This window comes from Theropithecus gelada, unplaced genomic scaffold, assembly GCF_003255815.1.
Source record: "Theropithecus gelada isolate Dixy unplaced genomic scaffold, Tgel_1.0 HiC_scaffold_15899, whole genome shotgun sequence".
Taxonomy (NCBI): domain Eukaryota; kingdom Metazoa; phylum Chordata; class Mammalia; order Primates; family Cercopithecidae; genus Theropithecus; species Theropithecus gelada.
In genome coordinates, this window is record NW_020257657.1 from 1 (window position 1) to 14,323 (window position 14,323).

Below are 14,323 nucleotides of genomic sequence, written 5' to 3' on the forward strand. Positions count from 1 at the left end.
GTCTCAACCATCTCAACCTTCTCAACCATCCTCTGGAACCGTCTCAATGTTTGCTTCATGCTCAGTGTTCCCTTAATGCTCTGGAAGTCATCTTTTTAGTTGGAACCTTGACATTTAATTTGTGAGCTGGTGTGCATGCGTGTTGCCAACTCTAAGTCAATGGTCTGCACCACATACCTGCTGTGTGACCCGCAGCCTCAGCCTGGAGGGCCTTGGGTGTGGTCTGGCATCACGTTGGGAAGGAAGGTCACCCTGTCTGGGCCTGAGGTTGCCCCTAAGCTAAGAGGGCTTCAAGTCAGAAAGAGAAGGGCCTCCTCATTAGGTATAAGTCGAAGGATCCCAGCCCCTTTCTGAGTGGCCAGGGGATAGGACAAAGTGTGCCCATGGTTTCATCTGAGCCTTCCAAGTGGGGGCCATGGGGAAAAAAGGGAGGAGGCCACAGACCTCCCAGACAGGTGGCATCTGTGGGCCTGTCCTCGTGACTCGTCCCAGCAGGTCACAGATTTGAGACCCCAATTTCCACAGGCTGTGGCGTCTCCAGGATGCAGTAACGAGGCTGCCCAGTGACGCTCAAGATGCCACAGAGGAAGAGCAGGGTCTCTGGCAACAGAAAGGCACGTCCGCACCACGTGCCCCCGGGGCTGCACCACCTTGGGCAAGTCCCTCTACTTCTCCGCTCCATGATTTCCTCTCTGTAAGGGGACACTGTCTGCTTCACAGGGCGGCTGTGAAGATGGATAGGAAACCCCAGGCAGTGCCTTTGGGCTCCATGGCCCTGGCAGATGCTCGCTGTGTGCCCTTCCTCTGCCTGCGCCCCCACACCCAGCCCTGCCTGGGGCATTGACATGCCAGGCGCCGTTTTTCTTAGTGCCCGCATTCCCCACTGTTCATGTGATCTCTGACTCATCCCTTTCCTTCACTTCCCAAGGAAAATGGAAGGTGCTGTGTGTTTAGGGAGGAGTCTGTGGCCTTAGAAGTCTTGTCCTTATCCACTGTGTGAACAGATGTAGAACAGAGCCACCCCAACCCCAGTGTGACCTTCTGTGACACCCATGGCCTCACCACTGGCTTCGTGTCCCTCATTTGCACCTGCAGAGACCCCGCCCTGCCCCACCCTGGCCTGGTCACCACACTGAGTGCCCACTCGGAGCAGGCACTTGCTGTATGGCCTTACGCAGAGCACAGTGCCTGCCCAGTGCCAGCTTGGAGAGAGATCTGATTCCTGCTTGTTGAGGGGGTGAAGGAAGGACTGAAAGAATGAATGCATCTTACAGGGCGTCACTGATTTCAAAGCAGTTTCAGGGGCACTTTTCCAGCCCCGTCCTGACTGTGAGCTGCACGCTTTCGCTACTGCAAACCGTTATGACGGCTGGGATTGGGACACACACTGCTACCTACCCAGCACGTAGAGCACAACCCTGCCCGTGTACTGCGAGACCTTTCCATACAACACGGAGCACAGCGCGTTGGTGGCCAAGAAGCAGATCATCACGTAGCCAACGAACTGGATGCCCAGGGCGCAGGTGACGTAGGACTGGGGAGAGGGATGCAGAGCCACGTCACGGACGCTCCCAGGCCTCCCGCACTCAAGCTGAAGCTGCAGTCGGGTGCTTTGAACATCTGCTCTGAGACGGCCGGCAGGCCAGTGTGGCAGACACCTTCCTCTAGGCTCTGTGGCTCCCATGCAGGAGAAAAGCTAGTGTTGGTACGAAAATCCTCTTTGGGAAAGAACTAAAAGGAGGCAGTTTGGACAACTCTGGACAAAATTTTTTCTCATATATTTCTTGCCATTTTCTGTGAAATGTGCATTATTTTATATGGAAGCCAATACACCCTGCCCTTGCTGGGGCCAATCATTGCCTGTGAGGTCTAAAGAGAGTTTAAAAAAAAAAAAAAGAGAGAGAGAAACTGACGAGGTCGCCCTGCCACCTCTTCCGGGGCCTCAGCAGCCCAGCAGCCGGCTGCACACGTGCTCTCACACCCACCACATCACACTCCCATCACGGGCGGCCTCGAGGGCAGGCACACAGAACAGAGGCTGAGACGAGAAGACCAGCCACAGCCACATCGGGGGTGACAAGGACAAGTCCAGTGGAGGAGCAGGAGGGGCTGTCCCCAAAATGCCAAGTGGACGTTTCTGTTATCCTGTTTCTACTCTTTCAAGCCCCTAAGATTCTCCATCAAGGCTGTCCTGAAAGTAGCATTGCCAGATAAAAGTGAGGACACCCACTATTGCCTGAGCATACTCCCAGAGAGACATTTGTGGTTTATCTGAAATTCAAATTCTACCTGCAGAGGTGCTTTTTATCTTAAGTTGTCGGCCTTGCCTGGGAGGGATCTGGGGTGGGGACAGAGCAGGGAAGGCTCCTCTGGAAAGAGAGCCTCTGCCAGACACAGGCCCACGCTGGTCCAGCTCTGGCCACCAGCTCTCAACAGCTCCCAAGACAGGCTTCTTTCTTTATGCGCCCTGAGGTGGGGCACCGCCTCTCTCACCTTGAGGGGAGAAGGTGGCCTGAGTGGATGCAGCAGAAGCCTGGAGAGTCACATCGATTTTTAGATTGTGAAGCATGATTTGAAAACTAGAGGTGACAGACGCAGTGGCTCACACCTGTAATCCCAGCACTTTGGGAGGCCGAGGCAGGCAGATCACCTGAGGTTGGGAGTTCGAGACCAGCCTGACCGACATGGAGAAATCCTGTCTATACTAAAAATACAAATTGCCCGGGCGTGGTGGCATATGCCTGTAATCCCAGCTACTTAGGAGGCTGAGGCAGGAGAATCACTTGAACCTGGGAGGCAGAGGTTGCAGTGAGCCAAGATGGCACTACTGCACTCTTGGGCAACAAGAGCATTACTCCATCTCAAAAAAAGAAAAAGGAAAGAAAGAAAAAAAAAAGAAAACTAAAGGGATAAGGAATTTCGGTGATATTCATGGACCTAATGTTTTCCTATACGTAAACTCTAAAGTAAGGGTGCAGGGTGAGGCCTAGGCAGGGATAACACGAATGAGTGTCTGCGGGGTGAGTCAGCGGCAGCTGCCCATCCACTTGCTCTGGCTCCTTCCCCAGGAAGACACGGTTCAAGCAAGAAGTTCTCCCTTGAGACAAGAAGTGAGTTGAAAGTTACTTGGAGGTCGAGACCTTGAATCAGAAACTCAGCTATGGTAGCACTGGGAGCACAGGACCCCATTCCCCCCAGCCCCAGGCCTGGGCAGGTGGCCTGACACACTGCAGTCCTGCAGGTACAGACACAGGTGAAGCAGTCATGCCACGCATGGCCTGAGCCACCGGCCCTCACTTTCATTCATACCCTTGTGTACTCGCTGGAGAGGAATCCTTGCTGCAATCCGCTATACAGAGGCAGTAGAATTAAGAGGCACAGACGTTTATCCCTATATAGCTTGAAAGTCGACAGTAAAGTGGACCAGAAAGGTGGTGATTTCTTCTCTCCTTCACTTTCCCGTTGAACATCTCGTATGGGTTTGAGGAATGCAGCTATCATCAGGACAGCCAGGACACCACTCCCTGAAAGGAAATAGCAAAGGCTTCAGCTTTCACGGGGGCCCAGAGGCAGGGTGCCTGGCACGGATTTCTTTCAGTCGCTCATCCTCCTCTCGAGAGAGAGGGCTAACTCAGATCCAGATTTCAGGTGACAATAGACACGGCACACTTAAGGATCTCAGGTGTCTAGGGGCACTTGATTGTGCTGATTCTCTGATTAGCTCACGACTTACCGGCTTTCACATGAAGCCTGCCACAATCGATCAGTATTGTCCTCACTGGCATAAAATACAAAAAATTCCGGAGAGACCTCAGACATCTGAGTGTCCTTAACCATTGACTCTGCTTCTCATTCTAATCCCCAAAGCAATTTCTAACAGCAGCCAGCTTTTTAGTGATTTTTAGGATAATGATTCCCACAAGGGTACCATGTGCTACGCTTTTATTTCAAATAAACAATTTTGTGTAAAAGTCCTCCAATAGGAACTGGTTAAAGATATTAAGGGGTATCCCAACTGCGATGGAATGTTGTGCATTTGAAGAAAATAAAAAAGAAGCTCTTTGTACACGGATGGGAAAATCCCCATCATAAATGGTAAAAAGAAAAAACAACCAAGAGTCAGAACTTTGTGTAGAGTGTGCTACCACTTGAATTAAGTAAGAAAGGACATATAGATGTGCTTGTTCAAATGTGCATTAAATATGTCTAGTAAATAAAGCAGACATGGACTTTCTATGGGTGCAGAACTGGGTCTGAGGGCGGCAGTGAGAGGGAGACTCCCCACCGCACGCCCTTTCACAGTGCAGTGGTTGCCCACCCAAAGGGGTTCATTCCAAGCCCCCAGTGGATGCCTGAAACCATGGGCGGTGTCAGACTACATGCACCACATATTTTCACTCTGACAACAGAGGCAGCTACTGAGAGTCTACAGCCTGGGGAGCGTCTATGGTGCGGACATGCTGGACAGAGGGAAGGGTCACAGCCTGGGCTGGTGGGCAGGACAGCAAGAGATTTCATCACGCTACTCAGAACAACTGCAACTTAAACCTTATGAATTATTTATTTCTGGAATTTTCCACTTAAGGTTCTCGGACTGCAGCTGGCCTCAGGTCACTGAAGTCACACAAAATGAAATGGGGACAAGCGAGACTCCTGGATTTGCATTTTCAACTATATAAATGGGTTATCTATGCAAAAAATATTTTAACTATTCGTTTCATCCATGAGGAAACATCCTGTACTTTCTCATAATTCCAAAATGTGATGACTAAATCTCCATCATTTCTGTCTACCACTTTATTATTTGATCCACCTTAATTTCTGTCGATGGAGAACTGATGTTTATTTAGGTGTTTCTCACTTTACATAGAAGCCCTTTCGTTCCCTTAATGATTCTAAGTTCCTTCTGTGATATCGTTACATCTCCATTGTTTCTTTCCCACCTGGCAGTGGTCATGATACACAGTATTTGGGGCATCATAGATTGCTCAAGATTGGCGGCCATCCTTCCTTTCTCTCTGGGCCAGAATCTTTCAGATCAGTTCATTTCTGCCTCCAAGAGCTTAGACCCCGGCTCCTCTGAAGACGACGGGAATGATCTCATCTTACTGTGTCTGACCAACCTTATCTAGAGCTTTCTGTCTCTCTCAGCATCAGGGTCCTCGTGTGACCCATGCAGTGGGCTTGCTGCAGCACTGTGCCCCGGCAGTTGAGCGTTCCTGAAACTGGGAGGTTTTGCAAAGCCAGCTGTCTTCCAAGCTGTGTGCAGAAACAGCGGAATCCTAGCACCTGTCTCAGAAAGCACCATTGTTAACCCGGTTCCACCCAGAAATGCACAGATTTATTTCTAGGCTTTACTTTCTGTTATCTGCCTACTTTCCATCTTGGCTAAACATATTCCCCTTCCCATTTCATGATAATTCCACATTCTCATGAAGTTTGTGAAATTCCGTATGAAAGCGGGACTCCTGTTGCCACGGTTGTTTCTGGGTCACCCTTCATTTTCCTCTGCGTTGTCCTGGCCACCATGCGGTCTGGCAGGTTGTCACGCCTGCACAGGAGGCCATAGGGTATTTACAATTGTCAGGGCCCCCTTCCAAGCCGACCCCCTGAGCTGACTGTGTGTAGCCCATGTGGAAAAGGCACATTTTTCCTCCACTCACTGAAGGCAGCGCCTTCTCCATGATCTCGTCTTGTGGGCCAGGACGTCAGTGTCAGGCAGCCCAGTAGGATATGACCTCCAATCTCCCCGAAAGCCTCTTGGGTGGAGGAGCGGCAGGTCATGGACACAGAAGCCACACCCCTTTGTTCAGAATTATGTGTGTCCAGATGTCATGTGACTCAGAGCCTTCTGTGGGGCATGAATTGGGGGATACTGCACAGCTGTGTCCTACATTCTAAAGAGAACGGCTCTTTGCAAGAAATTTGACTGTGAGTGGAATGCTCAGAAACCTGGGAAAGTTACCCAGGGAGAGGGTGTTCTTGTTCTTTTAGGTCCATTTTTCTTTCTTGCTTTGTTTTTCTTTATGGTGATATGGCCTTGCTTTATAGAAAAGGACACATATAGGGTCCTGCAGGACTGTTAAGATCACAATAGTAAGACCACTTCTTCACTTATACGTGTGTGATCTCTGCCATACGTAACTTCTAGACTTGGACTCCCTTAGGCTGTAGGATTCCATGACCCGAGAACTGTCTGTGATGCATAAATGGCTGGGGCTGTGACACGACAGCACCCTGGGGGTGCCCCTGCAGGGGAGGTGCTGCAGGCAGCAGCCACCTGCGGAGGACAGAGGGCAACGAAGGGCCTGGAAGCCACGGAGAAGCCGGTGCGGTTCCTCTAGAGCAGGGGCCAGCAAACTATGGTCTGTGGGCCAAAACCTGCCCATGGCCTGCTTTTGGAAATAAAGTTTTATTGGCACGCAGGCCCGCTCATTTGCTTACATGTGGTCTGTGGCTTTTTCTCACTACAAAGACAATGCTGAGCAGTTGCAACAAGGACCATATGACCCTCAGAAAGACCTTCACATGTAGACATATTTGCTGTCAGCCCCTCACAGAGGAAGGCCGCCAGCCCCTACTCCAAAATTCTACTGTTTTATAGCTAGGACATGTCTTTGTTGGTGGCTGCATGACTGGAACTGGTGGCGCTGGAAGGAGACCTGAGGGTCTTGACTCAGCTCCATGTCCCCAAGTCCCCCAGCCGCCCAGCTATGTAGAGGAGGCAGTGAGGGGAAGTGTGGGGGAAGCACAGGCGTGGCTGGTCCCCAGGACCATGTTGATGGGAACGTAGGGGCCTGCTGGGAAAACATGACCACGATTCCAAGTCAGCAGAGCCTTGCAGACCAGAGCAAACCGTGGCTCCTCCTGACTCCCTGTCCACAACTTCCACTTACTTCTAAAGCCCTCAATCTGGGCCTTGCACGCCAGCACCCTCCCCAGGTTGCTCTCCTGATGGATGTCAATAGCCTCTCACTGGCTAAGAGCCTGGTCCAGCCTCCTCCCTGAGCCTCCTGGGGGCCCTGCCACACTCAACACTTGCATCAGCCTCTGGCCTGAGCCCTGCACAGCGTCAGACTGGCCATTGGACACTACGCAAGAGTCCCTCTGTGTCCTCAAGCCAGGTGTTCCCGGCCTGAGCTCATCTTCCTCTCAACCCCAGGACTGTCTTGCTCTTCCCCACACCATGTCCAACCCACACAGACCCTGCTGGCCTCTCTCTCAGCCCCTCCACCTCTGCCTCCCCCTCCCTGCTCCCTTCTCTGGACTCAGCACTCCGTCCTTAGTGGGTCTCTGCCCGCTGTCCCTCTGCACCTCTAAGTCACGCTGGCACAGGGTCTGTCTAGGAGGCAAGTCTGCCCTCGTCCAGACCCTTTGGCACAACATTGAGGGCCACAGCTAGTCCTGTGCCCCAACTCTGCCCCTCCACCTTGTCCCCAGCCCTGAGGGCTCCTCGTCAACTTCTCACCTCCAGGGTCCTCTGGCATCACTTCCCTGCCTGGCCAATCTTGCTCATTGTCCAGACTCAGTGTAGGGACCACCCACCCTTGGAGGCTTTCCTGAAACTTGGTGCTCCAGGGAGATGCAGCTGCAGTTCAGCTGGGAACGGTGCTCAGAACACCGTCGGACTGAGTCTCGGTTAGTTGGGTGTGTGTCTGTTTCCTTCACTAGGCTCTCGGCTTACTAAAAGCGAGCTTCTAGTCATCTGAATGTCTGGACCAAGAAGGCCTAGCATGGCTTCCGTATGCTGTGTCCACTTCCAGCCATTGCTTTACAAGTGCTCACTCAGAGCCTCTGATGTGGAAGTGGCCTGAGGGGACCTGAGGAGTGGTGCCGCACATCATCTCAGCACAAGGAAAAGCTCTACAGTGCGCACGAGCCCTCCTCACCTATGACCCCGGCAGAGTGCGGGACTTGGCGTTCCCAGAGCTCACAGGTACCAGACCTTTGATCTTTAAGAAGGACCCATTCCAAGGGCTTTATGAATCCCCAAATCCAAGAATGACAAAGAATATATATACACATATATAAATACATATGTATGTGTGTGTGTATATATGTGTGTGTGTGTGTGTGTGTGTGTGTATATATATATATATTTTGAGACAGAGTCTTGCTCTGTTGCCTAGGCTGGAGTGCAGCAGCATGATCTCAGCTCACCGCAACCTCCTCCTCCCGGGTTCAAGCAATTCTCCTGCCTCAGCCTCCCGAGTAGCTGGGATAACAGGTGCATGCCACCATGCTCACTCAGCTAAATTTTGTGTTTTTAGTGCAAATGGGGTTTCACCATATTGGCCAGACTGGTCTCGAACTCCTGACCTCAAGTGATCTGCCCGCCTCAGCCTCCAAAAGTGCTGAGATTACAGGTGTGAGCCACCACGCCTGGCCAAAAAAGAATATATTTAAATTCTTTACAAAATGGTTTTTAAAACTCTCTCAATGTGTCCCCTTCAAAGTTGTAATAAACCTTTCACTGTAACACTAAAGTCACATATGAAACTATTAACATAACATTCTCTATTAAAATGAACTTCTAAGAATGAGCCTTGTCATGACAATTAACTTCCTCTGGGCAGCCGTTTCACCATGAGCTTGCAATGTCTCCAGCTAAGGTGCAACCAGCACTTGGTAGCACTCGCCCCTCTAGCCTTTCCACAGAAGGTACTCAGTACATTTCTCAGAAAAAAAGAAAAGGTCGTTTATAGCAATTATGGATGTTCAGGGTCCCTTGGCCACAGCTGAAACACCAACAGTCAATCCCAGTGCCCTAGCCGGCCACCAAGTTGTCTGTTATAGTAGCCACCAGCCCCCTGTACTGCTGGGCACTTGCAGTGTGGCTGGGAGACTTAGGAACTGAGACTTTAATCAGTTAAGATGTAAACAACCACAGTGGTTAATGGCTACTGTGTTGGGCTCTGGAGATGTATAACAATCTCATCATCCCAGGATCCTCTGTTAGACAGCACGGGTGTACTGCATTTGATTCATAAGAACACTGCCTGCATGTAATCCAGACCAATACATTTTTGCAAGGATGTTTCAGAAGAAGAGAGATTCCTTCTATATTGGGGGAGATGGTCCTTGTCAGCCCAGGAAGGAGGCTTGGCTCTGCTTTGCTGGGGACCCTGCCCTGGGCTGGTGGAGCACGTACCGGTGTAGATGCCCAGCAGGGTGTAGACCAGCTGCTGGGAGGGCCTCTGGGTGCTGTTGGTGGTTGCGGTGGCCATCAGGCAGTCACTGGCCCCACAGGACATGAGCTGCTCTTCTGGGAGGGCCTCTGTGAAGTCAGAGCAGATGGGAGGCATGAGATGACCGCAAATGTGATGACCGCAAATGTGATGAGATGTAGGTTCTTGAGGAATGAAAGTGACAGTGGAAAGGATGGACACCTGCAGGGAGGCATCACTACAGGTCACGTGGAAAGATCCAGTGTGTCAAAATAGATTTACCCCTAGGCACATGACCCTAGACTCCATTTAAGACACTTTGGGAGGTGGAAAATCCTATTAGTGTTCCGCAAAGATTCAGGGAAGAATAAACTTGGAAAAGTGCTGCTTACCTGTTATACTACTTTTCTGACACAATTAAAATTTTTCAAGTTTTCAAAACTAGTCAAAAAGAAAAAAGTACATGAGATTGGGTGCCATGAATGCTAGATTCTCTTTCAGATTTATCCGTTACCAACTCCATGACTTTGGACAGGTGATTTCACAACTTTTCTGTTTTTGAAAACTAATGTTAGTTCTGTGATCTCTTAAAAGAATAGAATTTTAATTAGAATTTTACCTTGGCTGGGAGTCTGGCCAAATACCAGCGATGAGATCAAGTTGCCCCACACACCGGATGACTGGAATATGAGGAAGAAGATTCCGAAATACTGGTTCACCACGTCTTTGCCGTGCTTTCCCGCCTTCTTTGCATGTGTGTTTCCCATGATCGTGAGGTATGTGCTCTGCGCAGACCACAGCGGGGCGGCCCCAAGCCCTAGCAGTATGGAGGTGGGGATCAAAGTGTACCTGTGGGTAAAAGGCAGACCCACAGCACCGCCTGTGACAGGAGACACAAGCCCATCACACCCGTGTCCCTGCGGTTCTTTAGTCTTTCTGGGAGAAGGAAACGCCGCCTGGCCCATTGCAAGCATGGTAATGGGTGTTGCTGGTTGGATGGATGGATTCACCATTAGACTCAGATAAATGAGCAAAATCAGTGCATTTTCCAGCTCAGATTGATTTGCAAAAGTGAAATTGAAGGCCAGTGAGGCTCCTTGTATTGGATGCAACCACAAACAACAAGATGAGGAGAACAAAGAAGGCCGAGGGACAGCCTCAGTTAAAAAGACCAAGTGACCGGCTCAGGCCTTGGTGGCAGGGTGCTGTGTGAGACTCTGCAGCTACCGGGAAGAAGGACATGCAGCCGTCATCAGCAGCATGTCCTGGGTCACAACCAGCGTCCCTGGAAGATGTTCCATGGATGTGTTCCCAGGGTCTGGGGTGCAGTCTAAAGCCCTCAGAGCTCGGTCTCTGTGGTCCAAGTCACCAGGGAGCAGGGTGGCCTCCCATCCCTGTGACCTGCCCTGGCCATACCCACTTCCTAATGGTGGGCAAGGTGCAGCTTTTGGTCCATTGGTGACATCTGCCTAGGTGCCCACGAGACTCACCCTCTGCATTGGAGTTAGAGTCCCCTGTGTTACTGGAACCCTCACCCAGCCAGGGGAGCTGAGGCTCAGAACAGATCCCAGGGAGAGGCCAGCATCAGGGATTGGAAGGAGGAGATGGAAGCAGTGGGGGGCACAGAGGAGCCTTGGTGAGAAAACAGTAAGGAAGCCCAGCACCGTCTGTTACCAAAGCGAGGTGGGGGTGCGGGGGCAGCAGAGCTCATTTTAAAATGCCTGCAGTGAACAGTAATCAGGCGCAAATGCAAGTCGTGTGCAGAGTGAACGTCCCTAGCATGGGGAACGGCCGGGGTGGGGTGGGCAGGGGGTGGGGGCTGCGTACCAGCTGGCGAAAAAGTTGCCCACGGAGAAGGCCACGTAGCCACACATGGAGAGGATGATGGTCCCCTTGCAGCCCAGCCTCTCAATGAGGAGCGGTGGGAGGAACATGGAGGACAGGAGCATGCCTCCATAGAGGGTGCTGAGCGCTGTCACACCCAGGCCCTCCTCGCTGTACAGGCTGCTCTGTGGGAACAAAGCCAGCCCTGTCAGAGCACGGGATGGACACAGTGAGATGAGGCACCAGCAGGTCCTCAGTGTCCCCCAGGCTGGAGGCTGCCACAGCTCCCAGGAACCGCCAGCCACAGGCTTGCTGCCCTGGGAGCCTCCTCTGCAGCTGGTGGGAGGAAAGTACAGGTGAATTTGGAATAAAGCAGTTAGTGTGTCTAAACATCAGGGAGGGAAGTCCCAGCACCCCTGTGAGTGCTTGTGCTGAGGCTGGATGGCTGTGAGAGCTGCTCACACCTCTGTGGACGCCTGCCTGAATCTCAACTGAGAACAGGACAGTGTGGCAGGACGGGGCTGGAGACTCTGCCAGAATTGGTCTGTGAGGGGCCTGCATGCTCCCGGGGAATGGAAGGGGTCCTTCAGCCCATGGGGAGGCCCCAAGGATATGAAGCAGGTGAGTGCGCATGAATGATTTCTCCCTTCAACAAATATCCATCGCCCACCTCTGAGTGCCTGTCACTGTCTGAGGTTCGAGGATGGACCAGAGACGTGGCCCTTGTGTCCTGGAAACTGCAGGCTGCTGCCACTGGTGGAGATGACATGGGCAGGCACACGCTGCCATGAGGGTGCTGGGTGCCCCACCCCAACCTCAGCTCCAGGGCAGGGTGGGGAGAAGGAGGTGACCTCCAAGATGAGAGCTGAATGAGAACTTGGAGGCCTGCAGCCAGAAAGGGTGAGAGGAGGTGGCAGCTGCAGGGGAGGTGCCACGAAAGGGCATCCTTGGTCCTTGGATGAGGGGACCTAGTCCAGACCAGGGTGAGGACTCATGAGAACTCTGGAATGAGGCCCTGTCTTCTCACTGTGGCTGCTGAGCTCTGAGGAGGGAGCCTGGGGATGCCTGTGCCTTGGGGCCTGAGAGTGAAGCCAACCACGTGGAAGCCTTGGGGTTCTTGGAGAGAGGTGGGCTGAGCTCCTAGGCATGCTGGGGCACAGTCATTCCTGAGTCACTTCTATCTGAACACTCTGTGTTGCTCACGTCAGTCCTGACTAGCAGAGACAGCTGTCCCGGAGAGCATGACGTAAAGAGCTCAAAGTATAGAGAGACCATGTAGTCAAAGTTCACAGTTTTGCTTAGAGTAAGCTTGGAATCTATAAGGTCTAGTGATATTTGATAAATTCACTTGGCTGCCCCTAACCACAAAGCCAAGGGCATGCAATCATATTCACAATGACTTTTCCTGTGTCTCCTTTTAACCACCCAAAGGCAAAGAATGTCCCAACAAACCACGATCCCAAGACCCCTGCTGTCCAGAGCTCTCCAAGAGCAACGCACACCTCATTGTTGTCCAATCCTATTGAGATGAGAGTGGGAACTGCTCACTGGAGGACTGCATCTGAGAACCACTGTTTGTTTTAGAGGATTTGGTGTGCAGTGAAAAAGAAACACCAGGTGAATTAGATTTTTCAAATTTCCAATTCATTATTGTCTGTGACCATGGGGATTCTTGGAGGCCAAGAAGTTCAGGTAACTTGACTGGACACATACCTGCAGGCTCTGCAGACCTCCATAGGCTGTAAAGAGAAGCAGGAACCCAAAGGAAACAACAAGGACGTTCCTTAGACTTCTGTCCATCGTGCTGGCTGAAAACATCAATCATCAGTGGGCAAGTAAATGTGTAGCTCCCTAAAAGAAACCAGTTGAGGAACAGGAAAAACAGTCAGTACCAAGAAGTCCCATTCTCTCTTTCATCTGAGCTAGAGGAGAATGTTAGAGGTATGTTAGTCATTAAGCCTGTCACTCGTTAATGAACTCGGTTATCACTGACCCCATGAAGCACAAGGGAGCGCTGCTCCTCATTCACCTTCTCTGTGATCCGCAACATCCACTTTCTATGGGGCAAAAGATCATGACTCTTACCAGCCTCTAGGTAATGGTGCTTTTTTCCTGTTAAATTCTAACAGACATGGTCCAGATGGTAAAGTGATACATTTCACTTTTTATATGTGTATAGAATAGATGGAACATTTCACAGTACAAGAAACTGTCAGAAATTGTCAGTGGTGCAGAATGTGAACTTCAGTCTTAAAGAACAAGGCATAAATGTCAACTTCAAGATACATAGTTCAACTTCTGAAGAAGTGCTAACGTGATTATAAGATCCTGGGGCCAAAGTCTTCGTATTGCAAAGACTGTATGGTTTCACAACACCGTACAGCAATTATTAAAAGAAGAAAAACTTACATGAGGATAAGGGAGGAGACCACCCCTCATACCATCTTGTGCCCAATTTCTGCCTCCAAAGAAAGAAGTAAAACCTAAAGGCAGAAATGAGATCCACAGGCAGACAGCCCGGCGCCACATCCTGGGCCTGGTAGTTAAAGATTGACCCCTGATCTAATTGGTTATGTTATCTATAGATTACAGGCATTGCATAGAAAGGCACTGTGAAAATCCCTATCCTGTTTTGTTCCGATCTAATTATCGGTGCATGCAGCCCCCAGTCACGTATCCCCTGTTTGCTCAATCAATCACAACCCTCTCACACGCACCCCCTTAGAGTTGTGAGCTCTTAAAAGGGACAGGAATTGCTCGTCCGAGGAGCTCGGTTCTTGAGACAGAAGTCTTGCCGATGCCCCCGGCCGAATAAACCGCTTCCTTCTTTAACTTGGTATCCGAGGAGTTTTGTCTGTGGCTTGTCCTGCTACATTTCTTGGTTCCCTGACTGGGAAGCGAGGTGAATGGCAGATGGTCGAGGCAGCTCCTTAGGTGGCTCAGGCCTGCCCTGTGGAACATCCCTGCGGGGGACCCCGACCAGCCCCAGTGACGCGGATCCTGAGAGTGCTCCCTGGTAGGCATTTGCCCCAGTGGGACGCTTTGCCAGAGCAGCGTGTGGCAGGCCCCCGTGGAGGATCAACGCAGTGGCTGAACACCGGGAAGGAACAGGCATTTGGAGTCTGGACATCTAAAACTTGGTAAGACTAGTCTTTGAAACTTGCCCACTCCATTTGAGTGGAAGCGTGGCCTGATCACCCACAGCGTGCCTTTATTGGCACTTTGGTTTTGGTTTTGACTTGGTTTGAATTGCTTGACAGGATTGGGCTTGGGAACTTGCCCACTCCATTTGAGTGGAAGCGTGGCCTGATCACCCATGGTGTGCCTGTACT

The 14,323-nt window shown here is 51.2% G+C and overlaps 1 protein-coding gene across 1 annotated transcript; it reads right to left on the reverse strand.

The window, feature by feature from the left end:
- Positions 1–1,390: 1,390 nt before the first annotated feature.
- On the reverse strand, positions 1,391–12,965 carry LOC112617212 (protein unc-93 homolog A). The gene is made up of 6 exons (XM_025373965.1): positions 12,705–12,965; positions 10,995–11,176; positions 9,787–10,016; positions 9,152–9,277; positions 3,310–3,524; positions 1,391–1,534 (listed from the first exon to the last, which is right to left on the reverse strand). Exons 1-6 carry the CDS (start codon positions 12,807–12,809, stop codon positions 1,391–1,393), a joined length of 1,002 nt encoding a protein of 333 aa, XP_025229750.1. The 5' UTR covers positions 12,810–12,965.
- Positions 12,966–14,323: the final 1,358 nt, after the last annotated feature.

What these genes read in the sequence shown, in the direction of transcription:
- LOC112617212 (XM_025373965.1), bottom strand. Translation starts at nt 12,809, where the DNA reads ATGTTTTCAGCCAGCACGATGGACAGAAGTCTAAGGAACGTCCTTGTT. An exon ending in GGCAACTTTTTCGCCAGCTG is followed by an intron (nt 10,017 to 10,994) that starts GTACGCAGCCCC and finishes TTTTACCCACAG; the next exon opens with GTACACTTTGATCCCCACCT. An exon ending in TCTCCAGCGAGTACACAAGG is followed by an intron (nt 1,535 to 3,309) that starts GTATGAATGAAA and finishes CCCTCTCCCCAG; the next exon opens with TCCTACGTCACCTGCGCCCT.